Here is a 27,810-nt window from a genome sequence, read left to right on the forward strand (position 1 = left end):
TGCTGTAGAAAGCAAAGGACTTGTCTCTGCTGTGGACCACTGATGGCTAACAAGCATGTGGGAACCAATATGGCGGGCACCTGGCTGGCCCTGATAGCCTCCTGTGCTGTCATCCGTGTCTATATTTAACACCACAGCCTATGTCCACCATCAGCCTGCCCTCTCTTTAGTTGTGACCATCTAATTCACCTGACAGTATCACTCAGGGAATCTGGTACTTCATCTTCATTATTAAAGGCAAATTTTAGCATTGAATTAAAAGTCATTCACCAGAAAAATAAGAAGACTGTATAAAATGGAATGTAAATGCGCTTTCCTTCCTTCCTATTTTTTAATTGTCTCAAACATATGTTTTCCATTTTTAAAAATGTAAACAAAAAAGAAACAGGAGGCGATTTTAAAAACAAATCCATCCTACCTTAAATACCTCTAAAAACAAATGGTTTGGCTTTCTAAATCTCTTCTTAGCATAGCTTCTTGAAAGGCCATCTTAATTTGCTTGGTGTTCAAAATACTAGGTTTTTGGGTTTCCACTATTCAGAACAACTTCACAAACCACAATATTTTGCTTTCAATAACTTCTGCTTTGCAGTGTTAAATGTAAATGCTTTTAAATGTTCTTTTTCAATAATCCTAATAAACTCTCTGAAAGCCCAGGAATGAAACATACAGAATTTTTTATAAATTTTCAACTCAACTCTGTACTTAATAAAAGTACATTTCAAAAATCAGGAGAAAACCAGAAATTGTGTTTTAAACATCCTTTATTTTCTTGGCACCAAAACAGATACAAAGCTAATCATTGATAAGAAGGATTTAAATTAGTTTCACGAGTCTATCTGTGAATGTGAGCAAAAGTCTATTATCTACTCTATGAACCGACCTTCTTGTGGAAGGGCAGGGGTGGAAGGAATGACTCACAGTTATGTTCATCCATGCTACAAAGGATTATCACAAGGACCCTCATTCACCTGAGTGCAGGTGTCCTTGGACAGACCTATATGCTACTCACCTTTTTTCACACACTGAACACCCTTCATATCAGGACTCCACTTAAGGCTGGATCCACAGAGAAATTCTGAAGGACCTTCTAAGGACATGCCACCTGAACAGGAAATGGTCACCTTCTCACCAATTCCATAGAACAGTTTGCGGGGATGACTCTGAATGCCATCCATCAATGTAGGTAGAACACAGGCAATTTCTAAAGATAAAAGAAAACAGAATACAAGGGTCATTGCTTTCCTGTGCCATCTTTTTTTTAAATGATAACTTCGAATAGTGTTAATACACATGCTTTGTTTTTTTCACATTAGAGGACAAAGAGGAAGAGTTAAGTAAGTTCACTGTTAGGATGCCCTGAAAGACAAGTCCCACAGCGCCTGGCACGTAATTGACCAAAGAAAGACTGAAGACCAAAACAGTTCCCATCCCTCACCCCTGCCCTCAATACAACATGCCAACTTAAAATGAATCACCCTTATAAACAGAGTCCTAAAGGCCAGGCTGCTGTCAAAACCACACTTTTCCCAGCTGCTGCTTATCTCTTTGGTCTGGTGAAGTCCCACCAGAGTTTTCCGAAGAGCTCTATTCATCCATATATCATTAACATATATCCAATTAGATACTTTTACTATCTGAAAGTTTTAAAGAACCACCTTTAACCTTTCAACCAAACAAATATTAAATAGCCTTTGGTTTTCCATCTCTAGTCTTTCCCACTTGATTACATTCATTAGCTCAAATCTTCTACTTGAGAAAACAGCAAAGAGAAAAATGAGAAACATGCATAACTATGAGAAGCAAGTCAGAATTTATAATTAAAAAAAAATCTTGGCAATCTCTATCATGGACTTTGGACAATATTTTACAAAATCCTGCTCTGATTCTGTACCACTTCCATCAGAAACTCCATTCATTCATTAATTCAAAAAGCATCTCTTGAGTGCCTGTATTAGCCAAGTAGGCTGTGTGCTGCTGGAGATGTAACAGGTACAAGTCTACAACATTTGGTAATGCCGTTCTCCTTGAGTTATTTGTAGTTCAAACAAGAAAAAAAAAAAATCAGAAAAGCTGATGAACTAAGGAGGAACTTCAGCTCAGAGACTGAAAAGCTGGTAGTTTTTAACAGCCTTATATAGGGTTAGGCAATCAAGAGTAAGAGTCTTGTCCCATCACAAAGGAGGAACCTAGAGAGAAATCCCAGACTTTCTGTTGGGATCTCTTAATGGCTACATCCTAGGAATAAAGGTAAACAGGACATAAAACAGTCTCACTGCTTGCCAGAAACAAAATCAAATCTTTTCTAGAGGAAAGAAGAACATCACCCCAAACCTCAAATGATTCCTTTATTTTTTTACACACAAAGTCTGGCATTTAATCAAAACTAATCTAACATTCAAAAGGACAAGAATTAACCAAACTCCCCAAAAAAGACAATAGAAACGGACCCACAGCAGGTCCAGATAATGGGATTAACAACAGCAGACCTTGAAATAACTGTGATTAACATGATGGGAAAAAATTAAATGGCAAGGCATGGTATTTCAACAGAGAATAAGAAAGTATAGAAAAGTGAACAAATGAAATATCTATAATTGGAAAATGAAATTAAGAACACAAAAGAGTTCTTAAAAGCAAATTATATAACTTACAGAGAATTAATAAACTGGAAGGTAGCTCAATAGAAAGTATTTAGAATGAAACAGAGAGGGCACCTGGCTGGCTCAGTCCATTAAGTGTCTGCCTTCAGCTCAGTTCACAATCCCAGTGTCCTGGGATCAAGACCCATATCAGACCTCCTGCTCAGCAGGGAGCCTGCCTCTCCCTCTCCCTCTGCCTCTCCCACTGCTTGTGCTCTCTCTCTCTAAAATATATACATACATACAATCTAAACAAAATTATTTAGAATGAAACAAAGAGAGGGAAAAATGATGCAAAACCAAAGAAAAGAACATATATAATATATGTAATCTAAAAAACACATCATTTGTGTCTCACAAGGAGAAATGACCAAGAATGAAACAGAGACAATGAGGACACAATAGTGAAGAATTTCCTAAAATTGACAAAAGATTCAGATTCAGGAAGTGTTTCGAATATCAACCAGGGTTAAGACAAAGAAAATCACACCTAGGTGCATCACAGTGGAAGTGCTTCTGAAACACAAGCACTGGGGAAAAAAGAAATTCTCAAAAGTAGCTGGACATAAGATTTTCAAACCAGAAATAGTAAGACTCATAGTGAACATCTCATTAGAAAACAGTGAAGTCAAAAGGCAAGGATAAAATCTTTAAAGTTTTTAAGTATAATAACTGCTAACCTAAATTCCTTACCCAGTAAAAATATCCTTCTAAAACAAAGATAAAATAAAGACATTTTAAGATGAACAAAGACTGGGACCATTTCTTATCAGAAGATTCACAATAAAGGAAAAATCTCTTTAAGCACAATCATCTTATTAAACATTTTGAAGAGCCAACTTTTGGCTTTATTACTCCGAGGTAAGAAATGTTTATATTCTATTACAGTACTTTCTGGTCAAGGACTCCAGGAGTGAGAGACAGAGAGATAGACAGAGACAAAGACAAAGAAGAAAGGTCCAAGGAATAAGAAGAAGAAGAACAAGAACAAGAAGAAGAAAGGTCCTACAGATCAAAAAGATGAAGACGAACAAACCGAAAATAGGGCCCAAAGGTTGAACAGTCCCTTCATCAGAAAAGATAGGCAAATGGCCAATAAACATGAAAACAGGCATGACATCATAGTCACCAGAAAAAAATACAAATTAAAAAATAAGATATTGCTACTCACTCACCAGTACAGCTAAAGTTTTTAAAAGATTGATGATGCCAATTGTCAGTGAGGATACAGAGCCATCTTGGATTCTCGGATTTTGGTAGGGATATAAGTTGGTACAACCATTTGGAAGACTAGTAACATCTACTAAGGGGATACATACCCTATGATTCAAAATTTCATTAACAGATATATACCTAAGAGAAAAAAAATGTGCATGTGTACACAAGGGGTTTTTTCACATCACATAGATAACTGAGAGAAGAAAAATACGTCTCTACAGCTCTATCCATCCACTGAACCAACTTATGTTGCAGTACAAGTGAGATGGAAGGCCAACAGTAGTGTTCGCGTGGTTAGCAGAAGCACGACTCAGATGCCCACATCTGAACAGAACAGGATGCAAATTTGAGGACGTACATTCAAGGAAGTACAATGCTGATGGTACATCCCTAGAAATTGAACTTTAGAGGATGTTCTGAAGGTCTGACCCAGACCTGAGCTCCTTAGCCTATTCTAATTTGCCCCAGGAGCTTTAAAATTGCAGTAAAATATGCCTCCCCAAAGGAGCACTATCAACTAGAGACTATGGAGGGCTTTTTCAAGACACAACCAAAACTTGAACAGGATCCTAAGAGCCTCTCAGGAAAGGGAAGTCAAGACACGGGCCACACAGTGAACACTGTTTCATCTTGAATCATCCTCTTCTCCATGACTCTCTCATCTTAAGTTACACACTACAACCAAGGCCACTCACTTTGACAATGCATTTCTCCAACAAGCCACCGTAAATCGTCTCCACATCTGGCTACAGGGTCTCCGATAAGAGAGTATCCTTCATTGCAAGTATATACTATGTTTTTCCCAACAGGAAACTTCGCACCTTCATCCTAAACAGAAATAAGAGGGAGACAGAGAGAAAAAGTATGTCTATTGTGCATTAACAGAATGTTTCTTTAGAGATATTTGAACTATAAATCGTTTTTTTCAAGATTTTATTTATTCATTTGACAGACAGAGATCACAAGTAGGCAGAGAGGCAGGCAGAGAGTGGGGGGAGGAAGCAGGCTCCCTGTGGAGAAGAGAGCCCGATGCAGGACTCGATCCCAGGGCCCTGAGACCACGACCTGAGCCGAAGGCAGAGGCCCAACCCACTGAGCCACACAAGTGCCCCTTCGCCTATAAATCTTGTCTTCTTTTAATCATCAGGCAAACTAAGTTCAAATAACGAATTTAGAAAATTGTCTGTAAAAACATTCTTCCTTGTACGTTCCTAGCCAACATTTGCACTACCATTGATTGAAATAAAGCCCGTAACGCCACTGTACTATAATTTATTGATTGTCCCACAAATACCGGGCACTGTCATAAGCATTTTACTAAAATTACTTTAGTGGACACTCCCCAAGTCACCTTTCTCTCCTATGTTTCAGGAAAAGACAGTTTTTTTATCAGATTTTGGAAAGGTACTTGTCAGTCAATTCTTTACCATAAGATGTTATGGGCTGTTCGTTGGCAACTGCCTAACAAAAGCCAGGAGGAGCAGACAGAAATGTTCAAATCCTATCAGCGTACTCATGAAAGTTTAAGTTTCTCACTGATGACTTTTAGAGGAAGCAGAATGCTGATCTTCTCCCATCCCTACCCTGTTAGGGAAGTGCTGCTGGGACTGGGTCACATTCAGGGACATAGTGTCCGCCTGTGATCCCAGGAGGTGAGTTTTCACAGTGAAGCAAGGGAGAATTTGAAGTCTAAGACCTCAGGATATAATCATGCTCTTCTGGGGATTCTCTTCATTCTTTTCCTCATCTTTCAAGTTCTCTGCCACCCCACAGGGAGGGTTGAGAGCTGGACCTGTTCTGCTCCAGGTATTAGAACAAAATCCCATGGTGCCTTTTTCTTCTCACTGTCAGTCCTTGCCCAGGCTGGCTCCATCATGGGAGTTGGTCAGAAACAGAGGGCCCAAGTTAACATTGGGGTTTGAAGAAAATGGGTATGGACACTTGATTTGCTTTGGTGCTAATCTTTAGGCCTTCCTTTGCCTTGCAAAGGGGACTGCTATATGGCGAAGTTGAACTCAACAGTGCCCAAACTTAACTCTGTATCAGAACTACTAGTTCCAATTAAAGTGGGGGGGGGGGGTGCACCTGGGTGGCTCAGCTGGTTAAGAGTCTGACTTTGGCTCAGGTCATGATCTCCGGGTCCTGGGATGGAGTCCCGTTTTGTCAAGCGCCCTGCTCAGCAGGGAGTCTGCTTCTCCCTGTCCCCGTGCCCCTCCCCATTACCCTGCTCACATTCTCTCTCTCTCTCACTCTCTCAAATAAATAAATAAAAACTTAAAAAAAAAAAAAAAGACCCTACCCTAAACATACAGAATGAGGAAAAAATGGAAGATAAGGGGCAAGCAGCAATCTCTATTAAATTTGCTGGGTGATGTAGCCCATCTGGGCGTGTTCTGAACCCCTGGCTCCTTAGCACACACGTGCACTGGAGTTTGGAAAAACAGCTCATGATTTGCTGAACTACACAAATTTACTTGGCCTTGTTCTCCAAGCCTATGTTTCCTCCAGGAATTCTATGGATTATGATGGTAAATATACTGGGACATATGAGTGCTGGGTTCATTCTCCTCCCTCTACACACACACACACACCCACACACACACACATACCCCTCTTCCCTTTCCATTACCTACATTTGAGGAAACTTCAGGGAATTTGAGAGGCAAATCCTTCGTGGGGAAAGCAAGGCTGGGAGCACTGAGAAGGCCCTGATGGACAGTATCTCCTATGTGAGCCAGAAAAACACTTCACTGGGGCTTGGGGCCAAAGCTTCATCATAACAAGCAGTGAGAAGAACATGAATTAATATGGTCCCAAAGCCAAAAAATTCCCTAGAACAAGTGGCAGATGACTTGTGTTCCTTCCTGAATGAGAAAATTGTTAAAAGTATAATGACCCGTATCTCACCAACACTGGCCAAAAGTCTTACTGGCTTCTAGAATAAACCCAATATTTCATCCCAAACCCCATATTTATGAAAAGAAATTTTTGAAGACATTTTTCAATGGAAAGAATAAAGTTCTCTTTGTTGAAGAACTTGCTTATGGATTCCTATTTTAGCGTTCAGAATGGAAACATTCATCCACCCTCAGGCATGATTACATTTCTAATTTCATTGGGCAGCAATATTGGTTCACCTTACCACAGAAGATATACTGCCTTCTGCAGAATTCTAATCACCTTGGGCCAAAGAAGAAAAGTCACAAACTAAAACCCTCACCACTAAACCTAAAATGCACATATAAACTATTTTTAGCACCATATCATCATGGAAGAAGGAAATAAATTAGGACATGAGTAGAGAGAGGGAACTTGGAGCAAAGGGTGTATATGTAAAGGAAAACAATAGATCTTCCATAACCAACTTGAACATATCCATCTTTCAAGGCAGGAGGTGATGGACAGAATTCTTTCGGAGTCAAAGGCAAAGAAAAACAATGTGGTTCAAGCAACCTGAAAAGAAAAGGAAACAAAACATAACTAACATGCCAGAGCTCCACAGTAGAATAAATATTTTGCAGCACAGTGAATTTTTTATTTACATTTGAAGGGAATCCATTTGCATAAATATGTTGATGTGATTGCCATTCTCAGAATCAATATCTGATCATATCCTATCATAGAAAACTCAAACATAAGCTCAAGCTTCCAAAAAAAAAAAAAAATAGCTAGTAAGTCAGCAGTACGAAGAACAAAGAGAAAGAGAAGGAAATAAAAGTCAGTGGACAACACACATACTTGATATCATTTCTAGAGGTTGCCTGTCTCAGACCTACTTTTTCTCCTGCTGTCTGGCTCTGAGATGCCACACAGAATTAATTCTGTATTAAAAATAAGGTAATAACAGTGATCCGGCGAGAATGGTAATGCAAAAATAATAGCTAGTTTTGATTGAGCATTTATTATGTGCTAAGCACCTTGGCAGTCGCTCTACAAATGTGCATTATCTCAATTCACATTCATGGTAATGCTAGCAGGTATGTGAAGAAAACAAAGGCACAGAAAGTTTGAATGACTTGTCCAAGGTTATAAAGTCATAAATATCAAGGCTGCATTCACATTGTTGTCAGTCAGGCTCCTAAAGCCATGCTCGTTCTCCCTCCCACAAGCCATCTCCAGAGGAAGCTCATAATAATAATAATCACAGTGATATCCATCATTAAACAACAGTTTTCCATAGTGCCCCATGAAGCCAGCATGCCACCAGTAGTACCCCCACTCCAGAGATTTGAAATCTGAGGGAAAGCATGACAAATAGCCTGTGAGTACTGCCTCCTTCTCACCTGTGAGTTCCTTACACTCTTGCCATATTCTGAGAAAACTCAGAAATGTGAAGTATTGATCATAATTTTCATCTTTGTACCAAACAGGAGGAGATCTCCCCTCTGAGCACCAAGAAGAGCAGGAATTCCTTCAATGCCTTCCTTAGGATGCTCCTTTCCCTCCAACAGAGACCTCCTCCAATAGAAACCCTCATCTTCCCAGAGAATGACCCCAAAGGCAACTTCTCCTCCTACCATAATTCCATACGCTCAACAGCCTCCTGGTCATGAGATATTTATTATTGTTGGTTTATGAAGCACCAAACACCTAGAAAGAAAGGCATCCCATCTCCCTATGCTTCTACCAGATACCCAATGATCTTACAACTTTCTTCAACTCACATGACCTTCAAATTATCTTACTAGAACATTTTGCCAATCCCTGATCAAAAGAGGTTAGTAAAGACGGTATAAAACAGTAAGGTATGGCCTGAAGAATTCTGACCCAATGGGTATAATTCATCAACTAAGCATTTTGAGATTGCTTTTGCAAGGTCCTGGCAAACGAAAAGTTGGAGTCAGACAACTGGGTTAATCTGTCTACATGTTAGCCATCTCAAACATCTGGCTTTATGCTTAATCATGAATGAATGAATGAATAGGATTGGTAGTTGAATGCTTACTATGTGCCAGGCGCTGTGCTAATCACTTTCTGTGCTGAATATCATTGAATTCTGACAATATCCTACCATTGTTTTACCTTCTATGATTATACTTATTTTAGAGGTGTAGTAAGTTAACTCACCCAAGGTCACCCAGCAAGTATATGGCAGATCTGCTCCATGCCAGAGTTGCTCAGATCCCCTTGGCTAGATGGCCTCCAAGTTACCCAGCCTTTTGTAATGTCTGTATAGGGAGAACTTGAAACACACAAATGCTAGTTGGCCACACATGGCTTCCTCCATCAAGTGACCCCACTGCTAAGGGCAAGGTAATCACTGATAAAAATTGGCATTTAACTTCTAAATCTTTTAATAGCGGCAGTCATGCATCCCAGGCTTACTGCAGAGAGCACCGTATTCTTTGCAGTTGCCAGGAGATCTGGCCACCATTACCGTAAATGCTGCAGCTCCTCATCCTCGCAGGGGCCGCTTTCCGAGGGTTCTCCAATACAGGATTTCCCGCCCTTACTGGGAGGTGGGTTATTGCATTCTCGGCTCCTTGTTTTCTTCCCCTGAACACAGGAACTCCAAGAGGACCAACAACTCCAACCCCCATCCACCCCTCCTGTAAGGTAAGAGAGAGGTTGTTCAGAAAGCAACAGAGAGGAAGATTCCAGAGTTTAGTGCTGAGCTTCCTGCTCTGGCAGTTATTGGGGGAGGGGGCAGTCTGGGCACTCGCTGCCTTCACTTCATTCAGGTCTTCTACAAGGACCAGAATGTCTCTGCACACCGACCAGGTTTGTCCAGGTAAGGCTGCACTAACGAACTTCTTGCAATAATATGTTAAATTTGTTTATTATTTTGCAACTGTCTCAGAGCACTTTTACATATATTCTACCATTCATTTACTTCTCATCAGAATGAATCCAAATGGGCAGGGGGGGTCTGTCACCATTCTCAGTTGATAGATGTGGCATCTAAGACAAGGTGGTCAAATGCCACGCCCAGTGCCGTAATGGCTGCCAAGAGCCACACTCAGACAGCAGCATGGCCTTACGGCAGAGTCCAGGTTTCTCTCATTAGAGTAGTTCCTACTGGGAACTTTTCTATTGCAAAAGCATTGACAAAGCATGAGAAGAACATGGTCCGCTGGGTATTCCCGACTGCCGCCCTCAGAGCTGGCCCTGTTCAATGAGGAAGTGTCTAAGCAGGAGAAACACATTTGCCTCCTGTCAATGTCCTTCAGTCTGAAGGCTCTTGCTCAGCCCAGCGTGGCCACCCTCCAACTCAGGGCCGACTGACCACTAACAGTGGTTTTACAATTTTCCCCCATCATATTCCTCAGGGAAGACAAGAGAGAACTTGCACTATATTCTAAGAATTTGGCTTTCCTAGGTAGAAACTGATCTCAGAAAACACGCCCCCAAAGTATTACTTCCTGGTGATAGATGGATGTGTTTACTGCTCCTTAGGTATTTCTACTAAAAAACTAAAGAGAACTAAACTAATTTGGTAATATTTTCCCATGAGCTTTCTTCCATAATTAGAAATTGAGTTAATAAAGTAGTCTGCTGAGCATATTAATGGGGGTAATTTATAGCTTAATATATTATGTTTGCTACTCCAACCCTGACCATCAGGGGGAGCTTCCATTTTACCAAATAACAGGAAATCCAAGCGCCAAAGTAATGAAATCAAAGAGGTGGAATTTCAATTGACCAGACAGGCCACTTGCGAAGAGAACTGGAGGCAAGGATGCCTTCTTGATGCTTGTCTATAAGCAACCATAGTTTAGTCGTGTACTCATTCATTTGACAAACATGTATTAAATGCCTTCTATGGATTAAGCCCTGTTGGGCCCTGGGAATAAAAAAAGGAATCATAGTTCTGACCTTAGGAAATGAGCTTCCTGGAAGAGAAAGACATATAAATAAATGCAAAATTGTCTCATACTTTGTCTACTCATAAAGTCAACCTCACATAGTTCTGTACTAAAATACTTAAAGTACCATTCAGTTGGGCGCATTCAGCAGATGTTCAAAAGTGTTTGTGAATAATTGATTGATGGAACATAAAACAAAATAAAAAGAGATATTTCAAAGAGCTTGCCATCAGAAAGGTTAAGCTATGCATACACCAGCTCCACAGACCTATGTTATGACAAAACCTTAATGAGATGACTATGGAAGGAGAGAGGTGTTTTAGGCATTAATCTATTCCAATGGAGAATGAAGAATGGAGGGCATGGTGGATCTATTAATTAAGACAGGAAAACAGAGGGGCACCTGGGTGGCTCACTTGTTGAGGGTCCAACTCTTAAGTTCAGCTAAGGTCATGATCACATGGTCATAAGATCGAGCCCCGCATCGGGCTCCATGCTCAGCAGGGAATCTGCTTAAGATGTTCTCTCTCTCCCTCTCCCACCCCTTCCCCCATTGTGTGCATGCTTTCTTGCTCTCTCTCTCAAATAAGTAAATAAATCTTAAAAAAAAAAAAAAAAAAAGGAAATCAAAGACAGCAGGGAGCCTTGACCTAGTAGCTAGAACCCAGAAGTGGAATAGGAATGGAGACACTAATTAAAATGCCCATGCACAAAGAAGCACAATGTCAAGAGCCAAATGGAAAGAGTGGTACCCTTTTCACTGTGTCCAGCATAACCAGCAAAAATCGAGCACACTGACCTGCTTCATTCCCTACAAGGACTCCTTGCTCACAAGCCACACCAAATGTATATGGTTTGCAATGGCACTGACATTGGGTTCCCTTAACGGTGGCAATGCCACCATTTTGACAAGGTCGGCAATGGCAGGGGTCAAATTCATCCAGATATTCCTCAAGAGCTCTCTTCAGGTATAGTCTTTTCACGGAAGCACAGGGTACTTCCTTTACCAGCTCATACAAAGGTGTCAGCTAAACAGATAAAGACATCATGGTCAGTAATCAGGTTTTTAGGCAAGGATATTTTTCTTCTGGCATTCAGGCTCAATCTCCATTAAAATAAAATGAAAAGCCACTCATGTTAATTCCAATTATTTCTTCTTCAAATAAAAAGAAAGCACTTCACTTTCTTTGTAAGGCAGAAAGAAAAATAGGAGTGAATAGAGAAGGAGTATTTTTTATAACCTGCATAAAATTTTTCAAAATCAACAGGACATTCATTTTCTAGTTATTGAAAGATTATTTTGAAGGCAGTACATTTCCACCCTTGCAGAAGACAGAAGAAAAGGAAATACTATTAAATTACAGTGAAGAAGCAAGTGCAAATAAATTTACAATTAAATACCCTGACTCTAAGAGATTTAACATGTCTCTTAATGGAGACTGTGACTATTCTTCCCTGAAGAAGTTTAAAACAGATAGACAAGGCAACCCTTACAGGTCCCCTTCCTCTTCGGGAGCATTGCACTCTATCAGTAAAATTTACTATCTCTCAATAAACTTTGCTTTGCTGCACCCCCAAAACTAAAATAAAAATAATAAAACAGACAGACATTGTTCTGTGCTGAGTATGTCTAATGAAACGTAACTTGGAGACCATACATGTGCTGGTTAAGCTTTAACAATCTGCTCTCCTAAGAACAAAAATGCTCTGATTTGTAGCATTTGCCAGTTTCTGCAGTATAAGAACTCTTGCCATGGCCAGTCTCACGTTGCCATTGGGATGCCAATGACCGTGGAGTTGGGAAGATACATATACCACTGGCTCTTGTGAAGGTCCGTCCAAGCTTTCTGCAGCACATCTCTGCAAGTGTGAGGATAATGTGAGAATGACTCAAAGACTCAGCCACATATCCTTCCATCTCTGCCCAAGCTCTCTTACACTGCATTATGGCAGAATGGACTGCATGGCATTGCGTGAACATACACCTATAGTAAATTAGCACAGCTACCTATGATAGTCACAGTCCATCGTGGAGAAGAGCAGAGCTGAGAATGGGAAGGAATGTCTGTTTCTCCCTAATCGACAATTTTTAATTTTTCAAGATTTGTTCTGGGGCACCGGCATTGAAAATAGGTCACTGTGAATATTGATGGTGGCACTTTATGGTAAGACCTCCTGGGAAAACCACCCTCCCCCCTTCACCCTTGTTCAGAGGCAAGTGGGTACATGTGGTCTTGGGAGGGTGTTCAAGAGTTATTGTGATTTGGGGGTTTATAAAATGTATCCAAGTCAAGTTTCACCTGGGATGTTGCTTGATTCCCATGACAAAGAACAGATCAGAGAATCAGTTCTGCTACAGCATGTTTTGAAAGTGTGACTTTGTTCCATTGGAGACAGATGTATTGGCAAACACTCTAAGCCTATGGGATATTTTTGTGTATTCTTACATACAATTTCATCCACAAGAAAAAACCAGGTGAACTCAGAAAAGTGGACACAAAAAGGGAACACAACCCAAGATAGGAATGTACAAAATACGCACACACAAACACAGACATTAGACCTCCATGTGGGTCACTGCCTGTACTAAGCTCCATCCATCCACTTCTGGTGCTACCGCCCACTGTCTGTCATCTGGCCCCTCCCCTTCCGACGCTTCACAGTTAATTCAGGGCTCCAACCTTCCCGTCACCCAACCAACTTCAAGTCTTACTCTAGGAATTGTGTCACCATAACGTAGTAGAAGCATTCCTTAACAATTTAACACCTGTAAAACTCTGTTTTTACTGATGTCTTCCTTCCTTCCTTTCCTTCTTTCTTTCTCTCTTCCTTTCTTTCTCTCTTCCTTTCTTTCTTCCTTTCTTCCTTCTTCCTTCCTTCCTTCCTTCCTTTCTTTCTTTCTTTCTTTCTTTTTTTCTTTCTTTCTTTCTTTCTTTTTTTCCTTCTTTCTTTTAATGAGTATCACAAATTACGTTTTTGAGTTTTGTGTCCTTAACCCCATTTTCCCCATAAGCCAGAGGCTCTTCACTGTGCAATTCCGCCTAGCTCTCCGGTTTTTAAGAGCACATACGTTGCATTATCAAAGAACTGACTGCATCAATAAAACATCCTAAAATTGTAGCAGCCGAACTTGTTTTAACTTAAGGGACATGTCTCCAAGAGCCCACATGCCGCGGCCAGAGGAAGAAAGGTAATCTGATGGGACAGTAGACAAGCCTAAATGCTTTCCTCATGCAAGAATCTATAATTCTTCTGAATTAGAGACCAAGGAAAACATAATCAAATTTAGGTCAAAAGCTTAATATGCAAATTTTGTTATAATTTCTCTTGGGATTTACAAGATATTTAACCTTTACAATTGAAATATGAACATACAAGATAATGAAGCTTCTGTTTCTTATTATTATGTATGCATTCATTTTACTATACAAAACATAACTGGGATACAGAAAATGCTAATTACAGCTGTCTCTGTTTAACCACCTTGATTTAATCTCGTTTTCCCAGTGCGAAGGAACATGCCTGCTTTGTGCTGCTTTCAACAGAACAGGACATACCTTTTGTTTTATGACTTGGGGACCACCAGTCACAGATTCTGCCCAGGAAGAATATTGCTCTTTGTTTCTAGCAGGATTGTTCAGATCCAGTGAACTGAGGCCAGCCACAAAATTTGGACTTCCCCCCCTGACGAACGAGTCCCCTTTCAGCCTATTGCTCTGAGTTCCTGTGCAAGGAGAAATCCAAACAAATCAGTTGGGATGCACAAATGAAACAAAAAGGAGAATATAAAAATGAAAACTCTTATCAAGGACTAAAACATAACCCATCCAACTTTATGACATTCTTGGAAAGAAAGAACTTTGGAGACAGTAAAAATATCAGTGATTGTCAGCAGTGGTGGGTGGGAGGAATAAATGGGTGAAGCATGGAGGGGTTTTAGAGCAGTGAAATTTCTCTGTGTGATATGACTTGGTGGATAAGCGGCATTAAACATCCGTCCACACCCATAGAATGTACAACACCAAGGCTGAATGCTAACATAAGCTATGGACTGTAGGGGATCACAAGAACGAATGTTCCACTGTGGTGGGGAATGCTGATGGTGGGGAGGCCTTAGTTTCCGACTGAAGTAAATGGAAACTCTCTTCTTTTTGCTCAGTTGTGCTGTAAACCTAAAACTACTCTAAAGAAAAAAAATGTCTATTAAAGGAAAAAAGAAGGGGACGCCTGGCTGGCTCAGTCGGTGGAGCATCCAACTCTTGGTTTCAGCGGAGAGCACAATCTCAGCATTGTGGGATCAAACCCTGCATCAGGCTCTGTGTTCAGTGTGGAGTCAGCTTAGGATTCTCTCACTCTCTCTGCCCCTCCCCCTGCTTGCACACACAGGAGCACACAGGCTGGCTCATTCTCTCTCTGTCTTTCAAATAAAAAAATAAACAAAAGCTTTTTAAAAACAAAAATGTTTTATGGAAGTATCATGAAATTTACTTACAAATGGTTTAAATAAGATTACACAAATTTTGCATATATAATACTTATACATTGTTAAATAATCCACATTATAAATATTATATGTACATTATATATAGCCAAATGTCATAATTATTGCTACATAAAAGAGGTGGGTATATGGGTATTTATTACAATGTTCTTTATGTATGTTTGAAAGTTTTCATAATAAGATGAAGAGGACTTCATTGCATCTGGAATACTAACAATAAGCAAAAAAAAAAACAAAAAACCCTATTCATTAACAGGCATACATTAACACATGAAAAGTATTCTAAGCAGTGAATTTTAGTTGAATTTTTTTCTGCATTTATGTGCCCTATAATTTCAGGATTATTTTTGTCTCCATTTGTCATTGATTTTTACATTGGTCATGACTGGATATTCCTACCTCGCAGACCAGATTTGGGTGATTTTCAGTTCACCTCTTTTAACTACATTTTGCAATTTCATAAAATTTTCAAATTCAAAAACTATACATTTATCAGAAATTAAACCTGATGTCTTTAATAAATTACCAAGTACTTCCTCATCTTCATTGTTAGCTCCATTTTTAATATGCCAATAGTTGTCCTTGGAAGGCAGGTCCCTGCAGGACCCGACTCAGAACCACCTGGAGTGACTACACATTTCTGGGCTCCAGCATCTATGAGAGGACAGCTGGGAGGAAAGCCCTGGAATCAGCCTTTTAACAAGCTTCTTCAGATAATCTCGGTGTATACTAAAGTTGGAGAAGTCACGGCCTTAACAGGCAGACATTTTTACAAATTACAGAGTATAAAAAATCAATTTTAATTTTATTTTTAAGGCTGTAGCCTCCCTCTCCACACCTCAGTGAGCTCCCTGTGCCAGCTGGCCCTCTTTCCCTAGAGAGTCAGCTTGGTGTGACAATGAGGAGTCCAGAATGTGAAGCCAAATGTCATGTCTTTGAATCTCATGTCTGATGCTTACCAACTGCGATCTTGGGCAACCTTTCTGTGACTCAGTGTCCCTCTCTGTGTAATGGGAATATGAATAATACCTAATTCAGATAGGAAGAATATTTGGGCTAATTTTTGTAAATCACTCAAAATTGTGCCGGGCACATAGTAAATGCTATGTGTTTGTTAAACACAAAATAAAATAAAATCAGTGAGCAGCTTCCAGTTGCCCAGCTGATAATGGATGTCTACATCTTCCCAAACCTCCCATTCTCATTTCTATTTCCAGATCACTATATTTCCATTTCTTTCAAAAACCTGTTTTCCGGGGCGCCTGGGTGGCTCAGTGGGTTAAATCCTCTGCCTTCAGCTCAGGTCATGATCCCGGGGTCCTGGGATCGAGCCCCACATCCGGCTCTCTGCTTGGTGGGGAGTCTGCTTCCCCCTCTCTCTCTCTGCCTGCCTCTCTGCCTACTTGTGATCTCTCTCTCTGTCAAATAAATAATAAAATCTTTAAAAAAAAAAAAAAAAAAACCTGTTTTCCTCCTTTGTCATGCCAGCTCCATGAAGATAGATATTCTCTTGGGCATGTCACTGCTTGTACCCCAATGCCTTGAACAAATCCCACCGTATACCACAGTCTCCATACACAGTTGATGAATGAAGGAGGTGAATCAGTAAATAAACCTGATTTCACTCCTCTGTCTCCCTCCTTTCTGCAGTCATCTACCAACATCCCAAGAATCCCCACTTCCTCGGTAAGAACCCTGACACCTGGGTCAATCTTCACCTTTGCCCCAATTTCTGCCATCACCCTGGGAGAATTTAAGCTCTAGTACCACTCAATCCATTGCTACCACACTAAGAATCCCTTCATTGTAAGGCAAGTAAATTGTAATCACCAAATTCAATGAAGAGTCTTCATTCCTTTTCTTACTTAATTTCTCTCAAGAATTTCTCTCTGTTGACCTCTCCTTTTCCTTTATTTTTAATGTTACTTATCTTTTTGGGTTCCTTTTTTTCCCCCCTATTTTTCTTGATTTTTCCTTTTTTTTTTTTTTTTTTTTTTAAGTAGGCTCTATGCCCAATGTGGGGCTCAAACTCAATGACCCTGAAATCAAGATTCACATGCTCTATGACTGAGCTGGCCAGGCACTTCTTTTCTGGTTCTTATCCTATCAGATTATCCTTTCTCGGTCCCTCTTCTTTCTCTACAACTTTCTTTGTAATCTTTCATTTAATCACTCTCTGTATTAAATCCTATAACGGCACCCCTTGCCATCAGAATGAAATCCCAGTTCCTTACCATGGCATCTAGACACAATCTAAATCAGTTTATTTTTCCAGTTCCTATTTCAATCACTTAAAGGATAGCACACCACTTTCTCCACTCCCTCTCCCAGCAGCAGCAGCAGCAGCAGACACCAAAAGTGCACTGGGCATCCATGTCAAAGTGGAATTGATTCTTCTCCTACTGGTGTCCTTTTTCTAGGTTTGATTGCCAACTGTCATTGTAGGGGAGAAAGGTAGTATACACGGAGGACTTATTTATAGTGCACAGGAAATACCCAGTGAACTTTTCACTCTGCATGATGTCTCACTGCCATGACACGTGAAAGAAAGATCAGAGGCAAACATAACCAAATACATAAAAAACATAAAATAGGACACCTGTTAAAATCTCAAAGGCCCTTGGAGGCCAGGAATTAGCCACGAGAAAGAGGGATAGAGATTTAGCTCATAATGCAAATTGCCCCCTTTCTTATTTACCTGAATCTGATTTTAAGACATCTGTCAGGGTTTTGCATTCGTGCGATGATGATGATACAAAGAAAAAGTTAAAACCTGAGGAAGTACATCTCTTCATATCTTCTGAACCAAAACCTGAAGGAAAAGTTTTAAAGGTGTTTAATTTCTGCATTTGTTAAAAACTCCTTTTAAGATGCAGCCAGGTGTGAGGAAGGGGTAAGAGGTTATGTCCTACTATGGTGGCCATCTACTCAAGAGCTCCAGAAGGATCAAGGGTCAGAAAAAGGAATATTTTATTTTTGTTATTAAACAAAATAACAGATACATGCATATATCTAGGAATGAAGTATCATGTGTCTGAAACTTATTTTCGAATGCCATTTTTGGCTCCTATTAACTTGACCGGAGAGAGGAGAAGATTGGGATGGTTTCTACATGAAACAGTGGAAGGAACAGAAATGGAACGCCCCAAAGAGTGATATCTTTGTCCATCCACAGTCAGCTGCTCAGGCATGAAGTAAATCAATAAAAGTAGGCATGTAATGGTCCCCATCCACCTACTGGAAACCTCAAATGCTAGGTTCTGGTTCTACAGTAATTAATTCCCAAAATCCTAGGTCTACTGCCTCAATCTCTCCATTTTAGTATCTTTACCATCTCTGGTTTCCAACATTTCCTTCCCCTCGCTCATAACCATACCATGTAACAATTTCTACTCATTATCAAATGGAGTTTTGCCAAGCGTTTTTTAAGAAGGATAGAAATTAATAAAGTGTGGAAATATATTTTTCTCATATAATTTTGCTAACTCTACTATAATAACTTCAGTATCTCTTACAGAACAATTGAGGGGGCATATATTATTATAACTCAGCAGTTTTGATTATATTTCAATTAGAACTTTCAGAAAGAACAGAAACTGCTCAAGAGTAAAATTTTTACTCAAAATAGTACTTTGACCAACTTGGAAATTCTTTAAAAGTTCTTGCCATTTCTTTTAAGTACTAAGGGAAAAAGTGGGGGAGCAGTGAAACTGAGTTTAGATCAAGCCACTTGCTGGATTAATTTTCCAAAGAAATATTGCCTTTGTTGTTGCTAAAACAAAATAAAACAAAAACAAACAAACAAACAAAAACCTGTGCTTGTACATTCATTTCCAAGCAGGGAAGATAGAAAATTTCAAATTCTGGCTAAATCTTAATTGGTAAAAATTAAGCTTAATGGAAAAAAAATAAGTCAATGGAAACAGAAAAATATTGTAGTTCATCCACAAGGGAAGGTTACATGACCTCTAAATTCATGTAGTAAGTCTCACTCTCGTCCACAATTGTAAAAAGGCTTGACTGAAAAGAAAGACCCTTGAAGAGGTGATTTGGAATGGAGAAGGAATTGTAGGTATCAGCTTAACAAAGGTGGGAAGGGGCAGGTTTGATTTGGAATATTAGTAAACCAGAGCCAAAAGGTCTTTGCAAAGAAAGAATGGACACTGAGATACCACCCCTCCCCTCCCACATTGGGATACCTGGTGAGGACTCTCCTCTAATTATGAAGTCAAAAAATTACAAACTCAGTGGTGTGCACTGATTCTAACAAAAATCAGGCAATTCTAACAACACCATAGCATAAGGAAAAAGCTCAGCTGACCTTGGAGCCAGTAGACTGCCTTACATTCTATATGCCCTTGGATGAGTCTTACCATAGCCCTGAGTCGCCATTTCTCAGTCTGTAAGACAGGAATTGTAGCGTCCACCTCACCAGATAGTAGTGAGGAGCATGGCTAACCTATGTAACTTGACTATCATAAGAAAGGCTCTGATTTAAAAAAAAAAAAAAAAGGCTCTGATAAATTTAAGCTATTGTTACAAGAATTATGTAGTAAGCAAACTTGTGATATCTGGAACAGATTACTTTTAAAGGAATGTGAGTTGTAATGAACAGAGGTAAACAAAATACTTCTTTAAAACATTTTGATTTCTGAAATATAATTCCTCATTAGCTTTTCCTTGAAGAATATTACTTAAGCTGAGAAATGGAAAAGGTTAAGGAGTATTCCAAAAACCCACTCAGCACCCTCTGAGGATAGCCGATAATCATTAATGACTATCTCACATTTCAGGGTCCTCTCCAAAAGAGTAGGTAGCCTTTTTCTTAGAGCCTAAAGATTTTGAGTAGAATATAATGGATTCTTGCCATTCTGGATTCCTTTGCAATTTAATCTCTATTTGTCATATTTTAAAGCTCTAAAAGTTTAAGCTAACTCCATGTCGTTACCCCCATTAAAATTCCTGCAATGTTTATATTTAATAATTTTTTAATACTTTACCACTTTCTTTGACTTTTTCTGAGTTCACATAAAACAGAACTTTATACTCTCCTCCTAGGGACCCGGACTGCAGATAATGTGTCCCATACTGGTCGATTAATCTTCGGTAGGCACTGTAGTCATACAGAGAGGGAAGGAAGGAGAGCTCCTTCCAGAATGGCTCAGCAAGTTGTAAAAATTCCGGATTGTTATTGATAAACTGAGCCACTTCCACAGAGTTCTGGACAACCAACAACTGATAACTCTATGGAAAGAAGAGAGAGTAAAAAGAGTTTTAGGTTGGAGATAAAAAGGCAGTGGAAGAGCTATCCAATGTCTCCATCAGCTGCCACCTCCAACCCAAACTATATGAATTTCTATTTTAATGCATGATGAGATATAAGGTCTTCTCTGGGCCTGCTCCCTTGAAGCAACCTATGGAACTTTTGGAATACCAAATAGGAGTAATATCTGAGTGATAACATGGTAATTTCTTGCATATATGACCTTTAAGATCTCAAAACCAAGTTGTTATGTCCTCCTCAACTAGAAAAAAGAATCAGCTTCATTAACTGCCAAACAATCTCACAAATAAGTATATAAAACAGTGTGTCCCTGGGGAGTACACAATGACTTATACGTAAGGTGACCATGTAATTTATATTCCATACTGGGGTCCCTCGCTTCATAATGAGCAAGGTATGCTAAGAACACAAATGCTTGTGTCCTCTATTAGTTGCTGATGTACAATATAGTGACCCAACAATTCCATACATCACCCGGTCCTCATCACAACAAGTGCACTTTATCCCCATCACCTGTTTCGCCCATCTCCCCACTCACCTCCCCTCTGGTAATCATCAGTTTGTTCTCTATAATTAAGAGTCTGCTTTTTGGTTTGTCTCTTTTTTGTTGTTGTCCATTCACTTCCTTAAATTCCCCATATGAATAAAATCATGTGACATTTGTCTTTCTCTGACTGACTTATTTCACTGAACATTATACTCTCTGAATCTATCCATGTTGTTGCAAATGGCAAGATTGCGTTCTTCTTTCTGGCTGAGTAATATTCCATTGTATAAATATACCACATCTTTTGTATCAATTTGCCTATCAATAGACACTCGGGCTGTTTCCATAATTCAGCTATTGTAAATAATGTTGCAATAAACATAGGGGTGCCTCTCCCTTTTTGGATTAGTGTTTGTATTCTTTGGGTAAGTACCCAGTAGTGGATACAATGAGGTCTTTGAGGACTCCCTAAGCATCTTGTAATGATATCCAGGATGGATCTACTTTATATCAAATCCTCACTTCTGTGAACAATATAGTATAAAGATGATAAATGTTTATCCAGCTCCTACCTCCATAGTCAGCTTCTTAGTCATAAAACAAATAAAACCACTATTCCTTCATACCTCCCTGTGATTTATTAATCAAGTTACTGACTTCAAGAATGAGATGAAATATGCAAATTTGGAATGACAATCAGCCTGAAAACTTCTCCAGCACTAAGTGTCTATCAACTTGTGTAATCTATCTCAACTGTTCAGGTTGCCCAAGATAAAACTTTTAGTATCTCAAAACAACAAAGTATCTAAAAATAAGGCTTTTAATTTCTCAGATAAAAATTTGGGTATTTCAAAAGTAATAAAGTGTTCCAAAATCTTTTAGTTTTATGTACCTTCTAAGTGTTAGTGTTTAGGAAGCACATATTAATTGGATTTTTTCAAATATATATAACATTTATATAACCATGTATAGTAATCGTGAATTAGAAATTAAAGAAAAATTTAACTAGAAGATTTGAAAGTAATGCTTTTTCAAGATTTTCAAATAAGAACAAATACTTTAATAAGAAAATAAAAAGTAGAGAGGTGCCTGGCTGGCTCAGTCAGCAGAGCATGCCACTCACTCTTAATCTCAGGGTCCTGAGTTCAAGCTCCACATTGGGTATGGAGTCTACTTTAAAAAAAAAAAGAAGAAGAAGAAGGAGGAGGAGGAGGAGGAAGAGGAGGAGGAGGAGAAGGAGGAGGAAGAAGAAAAAGAAAAAGAAAACAAAAAGTATAAGTAAATATATTATCCAAGAGAAGTAACAAAACATGATCTTACCTTTTAAAGAAATATATTACATTGTCTCTTTGAAGAAGATAGTACTACCCTAATTTAAAAAAGAAATCTGATCTGTTTGGTAAACACACTTTTAATTAATGTTAATGTTAGAAATATTTAAACAGTAAAATATAGAAAAGTCAACTAATATTTCATACTGACCTTTTTCTTGTGGTCTTCATTGAAATGTGGTATTGTACGATAAGATGAAGAAAACGAAGATCCAAAAAGGTGGCTTTTGCTACTAGATGATGTATAGTCTGTCAAGGTATTCTTTACATAAGACCAGGTACTGTTGTAAAATTCATAATTAAAATCATTATTTATTTTCACCTGTCAAGAAAATGAAAAAGTTTGCTATGACCAAATTAAGGCCTTGGATATAACCAAAAATCTTCTGCCATGGATCCTTTAACATATATACTTTCTTCAAACAATCTTCTCCAAAAAGACAAATCTCTCCATTGACACAAAATGACTGTGGTTCTCATTACAACCAGGCCCATATGAGTATAAGGAATAGAGTCCATTCCACAATTACTCTTTGCTAAGAGGGGTGTCAATAATGGCAATTCCAAGTGATTCACAGAACACATCTGTGTACAAACATCTCCCACTTTCTTTTAATGTCAATAGTTAACCCAGAAGTCAGCAAATCAACCAAATTATGCTAACAGAGAACTGAAAAGCCTTTGGTTCTTGATTTTTCCTCTAATAGAGGGGAACAAGATGCAATTTTTTTTTTCCCTATGACAGACAGTAGAAGAAAAGTCCATCCCAAAAGAATTTTGAAGCAGACAACAGGAGACTCACATGTAGCTAACAGAGAAGTGAGAGCTCCAAGACAATCATTTATTTATCCCTTATTTTATCCTAGATCAAGTGTCAAAATAAAATGCCCATGGGGGCTGGCAAGTCATATAAATGTTGGAAGATTCCATGGAAGCAGGGGGATGAAGTGAACACCAACACTGTAGGAAAAGGACACCAACACTCAAATTCATCATACAGTTACTATATGTAACTTGAAGTTCTAGCATTGTCAGTTTAGCTGTTTTTAAGAAAAGAGAAAAATCTGAAATCTTGACATAAAAATCTCCAGACTTTTTTAAGTTGTTGGCAATTAATTCACTCAAAACTGTCAAACACCATGAAAATAAAACAAGACATACAAGATGACTCCCTCTCACAATGTCTGCTCTGTACAAATAGTCAAATCAGTAACTGTCCTTCCACAAGCATTTGTGTTCTTAGCATACCCACATCTGTGTTTGAGATCAGAGGATAAATAAGCACAGAAACCATTAAAATGATGGATATGGTACACTTTAAACTAAAACCTAAAAGGAATGGAAATGATAGAATGCCATGTAGCCATTTTAAATGATGTCTATGAAGAAAAATACTGATGTTAAATGAGAAAGTGGGTATACATGTGATAATCCTGTTCATTATAACCATACAAGCATATTCCCCAGTCAAAAAAAAAAAAAAAAAGACTAGAAAGAAATTCAGGGGCTCCTGGGTGGCTCAGTCAGTTGAATGTCTGACTCTTGATCTCAGCCCAGGTCATGGTCTCAGGGTTGTGAGTTCAAGACCTGCACTGAGCTCCGGGGATGGAGCCTACCTTAAAAAAGAAGAATCAGAAAAGAAAAACTAGAAAAAATGAGCAAAATGCCAGAAAATATTGTATTACTTTTATCACCGCCCACGTTCAAAATTATACATGCACGTTAAGAACATGCCAGCAGATAAGAAAAGGTAGATTTATTCATATCTTTTGTTAGAGCATTATTTTCATTACATCATGAAATTGGTTTGTTTAAAAGTCAAAGGCAAAAATTCAGTACAAACTGAGATGGAGAATATATGTATTATTATTGACTATGAAGAAGACATTAATAAGAGTGCCATCAGAGATAGCTGCAACCACTAGATAGTGTTTCAGTCCTATTTGGTTTTAGAAAGACACAGAATTTGCTTTTTATGTCTCTTAAGGAAGAGAAGTTATCTATTTTCTTTTAAATGCAAGGGAAAAAAAAAAGCCTGTTTTCCCTCCTCTTCGAATCTGCAATTCAAATACTTGATTAATGCAAATAAGCTTCTTTAGCTGCTTCAGTTCACCATCTCCTACTCTCATCTACTCTACACAGAGCTGCAAGTCACTTTTTCAAGGTAACATGATCTTCTTCAATGACCCTTAATTAATACTCTCTCCAACCAACCTAGAAGCCCCCAAACTGATCCTTCCTCTGAAATCACAGATTCAAACATCCTACTTTCTGCCACCTCTTACCCTTTTGATTCTCATTCTATTATCCATTATCCAACTTTATAGACACAAGTTCTTCTTCTTGGTTTCCCTTCTCTCTCTCTATCACCACCTTCATATTTTTACTTCCTTCTTTTTCAGATAGACCTCCTGGTTCATGACTTCAACCACTCTCTCGCCGATGACTTAACTCTCTTCCCTAGATATGCTTTGCCATCATGTTTTCCTGGCAGAATTCCAACCCTGTTTCAATGCTCACAGACAATCTGCTTAACACTATGATAGAAAAATCACACAGCTAATCGATCAGTACCACTGTAAGTCCGCTCATGATTTCCAGTCTCAGGGGAACCCTTAATACAGTGCAGCATCCCTATATTTCCATTCTCTTTCTCTCCCATTCTCTACAGTATCTATTTCAAAAATTCTACCTACCTCAGTCCCCCAATCTTAGAACCACTTCCCTCACTCTCAGAAATTAACTCTAACCTCTTTCTTTACAAACGTTCCCATTATCAGACATAAACTCTCCTAAACTCTGGCGAATAAGTCCACAAGCATATTTACATCTCTTCACTTCCTTTCTTCTGCAGGTGTCCTTCCTCCACCTAAAGCTAATTTCTGTCTCATCTCTATTGCATTCCTTCCCACCACTTCTAAGGATGTATTAAATTGGTTGCTTATTCCCTCTCCCACAGCTTCAATTTTTCTTTCCCTACTGGCTTAGTCCTATCAAATGTATATGTATTCTAACTCCGCTTAAGTAGACTGTGCTGCAAGGCTTCTGCAGACATACTTTTTGAGTTTACATTCCATATTTGTTATCTATAACTCTATGATTGTGGGTAAATTCTTCAATATTTTTTGTCTCAACTTTCTTCAATTGTAAAATAGAAATGACAGTACCCACATTTTTAGATTATTACAAAGAAAAGAAGGGGATATCTGGATGGCTCAGTTGATTAAGCAGCTGCCTTTGACTCAGGTCATGATCCAGGGGTCCTAGGATTAAGCCCTGCATTAGGCTCCCTGCTCAGTAGGGAGTCAGCTTCTCCCTCTCCCTCTGCTTCTCCCCTCTCTGTACTTTCTCTCCCTCTCTCTCTCTCTCTCAATCCCTGTCAAATAAATCAATAAAATCTTTTAAAAAGGAAAAGAAGAGCCAGGCACCTGGGTAGCTCAGTCAGCTAAGCATCAGACTCTTGATTTCAGCTCAGGTCATGATCTCAGGGTGGTAGGATCAAGCCCCACACTGGGCTCTGTGCTCAGCAGCGAGTCTGTTTGACATTCTCTCCCTCTCCTGCTGTCCCTTCCCACTGCTCATGCGCTCCTTCTCTTTCTCTAAAATAAATGTCTTTTTTAAAAAGAATACGATTTTGTTATTTACTTGATATGTACATAGGATCTCTTTTCCAAAAATATAATGAAGTACATTCAAGACTAAGTACAGGAAAAGCCAGGAAGTAATTAATTTTCTCCACCTTCCTATTTACTCCCCTCTGCACTCATTATAAGCTGACAATGAACACAATAGTCTTTCAACAATCTCCAGGCTGAATTAGCAAAGTGGTCCTTCCCAAAACAATCATGGAGGAGGAATGTGTTTATGTGTCCAAGACTTCCTTGCAGTATGAGAAATATGAGCAAACAGAGACAGTGCATGGCATCAAAGATAGTGGCTTAGTCAACATGAAACCAGGTTTGCTCTGGACAAACCACAATGGTAATAACTGAAATGGGCTATAAAATGGACTGACCAATTCTGTTTCCTGTTTATTTACAAATGTTTATGTGCCAATGAGCCAAAAGCCATCTTCCACTCAGAGGTAGCTGAATACCCAGTGGCCTCAGGTCTGTTTGAGTTGTGGAGAGCATTTCCCATCCCAATCTCCACACTGGGTTAGCTCTTCAATGACTGACTCACTGCCTAGTGCTTCTACTTCACTTCCCTCAGGCTCGATCCTCAAAACATCTCCATTCTTCACTCAATAACAGGTTATAATTTCCCTCTACCTCTGACAAACACCTTCAAATTCAGGGACTGGAAAGACATTTCAGATGTCAATGCAAAATCCAAGCCATGCTGAAATGAATGTCAGGGGTATGCTGTTATTAAATTATTTCTCTTCTTCAGAAGCTGCAGACTTCCAGTATATCTGTCTTCCAACAATGTCAGAAATTCTTTCATGATTTTCTCTGCCCTGTAACTCTCTAAATTTGACCCCAAAAAATACATATGCAATTATCTCTCTTATAATTATGAAAGAATTATCAACACATCCTCCTACGAAGAGAAGAAAAAATATTTCTACATATGCCTATGTTACATTATTCCTTCTGGCTAGTATAATACCTTACAGTATATATTATTCACTGTGTAGAATTTAGAGATGGGAAAGCAATTAAATACAAGATATTGGGAGAGTAAAATAAGCTAGAAAAAGAAAGGACTGTGAAATCTGACATATTGGATCCAAATTCTACTACTTATTAATTTGGTGATTTAAAGCAAGCCAGCTAAAGTACTCTGAGCCTCAATTTCTACCTATATAAAATGGTAAAATATTACTCACCTTCCAAAGATATTATAAGGATAAAACCTACACAAACTGCCTAAAACAGTACAGGTGCCACAGGAGATATTAAAAAATTGACAGCTACCATTATTTTTTTCAGATCAATTTCACTTTTCATTTCCATGATACAGTATGTTTTTAAGATTTATTTATTTAAGAGACAGTGAGAGCAAGAGGGAGCAGAGAGAGAGAGAGAGAATCTCAAGCAGACTCCTTGCTGAACACAAAGTCCGACACAAGGCTCCATCTTATGACTCATGAGATCATGACCTGAGCCAAAATCAAGAATCAGATGCTCAACAAACGAGCCTCCCAAGTGCCCCCATGACAAAGTAGTTCTTAAATATAACTTATTCTATTGTAATGCTGTTTGCTATTTATAATGAAAACTGCATTCTGAAGAGGGTTAAGTTTGGTAAACAAAAACCCTTCTGTCTGAACATCCTAATAGTTTTTTTGTTGTTGTTGTTGTTTTTTGTTTTGTTTTTTATATTAAGGTTTCCTTAATATTATAATTTCACTTCATTTGATTGTTATAAAGTTTAGCACATTTTCATATTTATATACTTATTCACATGTATTTTCCACATTTTTTGTTTGCATTCTTAGATCATTTTGCATCATAGATATTTTGATTCTAATTGGTTTAAAAGAACTTTTTTACATCTCTACACTTTATGCTTTGAGATAGGCATCCTAATGGTTTT

General features: G+C 38.7%; 1 protein-coding gene across 2 annotated transcripts in view; it reads right to left on the reverse strand.

The window, feature by feature from the left end:
* The window catches only part of LOC111140845 (complement C7), a 56,250-nt gene that overhangs the window by 11,647 nt on the left and 16,793 nt on the right, over window positions 1–27,810 (reverse strand). For both annotated transcript variants that reach the window (XM_022493058.1, XM_022493057.1), the window contains exons 7-15: window positions 22,421–22,591; window positions 20,168–20,411; window positions 17,866–17,979; window positions 14,224–14,390; window positions 11,466–11,694; window positions 9,238–9,409; window positions 7,226–7,313; window positions 4,556–4,688; window positions 1,013–1,204 (exon numbers count right to left, since the gene is read on the reverse strand). In XM_022493058.1, the coding sequence (XP_022348766.1) occupies window positions 1,013–1,204; window positions 4,556–4,688; window positions 7,226–7,313; window positions 9,238–9,409; window positions 11,466–11,694; window positions 14,224–14,390; window positions 17,866–17,979; window positions 20,168–20,411; window positions 22,421–22,591 (1,510 nt within the window). The remainder of the gene's footprint in view (window positions 1–1,012; window positions 1,205–4,555; window positions 4,689–7,225; window positions 7,314–9,237; window positions 9,410–11,465; window positions 11,695–14,223; window positions 14,391–17,865; window positions 17,980–20,167; window positions 20,412–22,420; window positions 22,592–27,810) is intronic.

This window comes from Enhydra lutris, unplaced genomic scaffold, assembly GCF_002288905.1.
Source record: "Enhydra lutris kenyoni isolate GAN:26980312 unplaced genomic scaffold, ASM228890v2 scaffoldscaffold5, whole genome shotgun sequence".
NCBI lineage: Eukaryota > Metazoa > Chordata > Mammalia > Carnivora > Mustelidae > Enhydra > Enhydra lutris.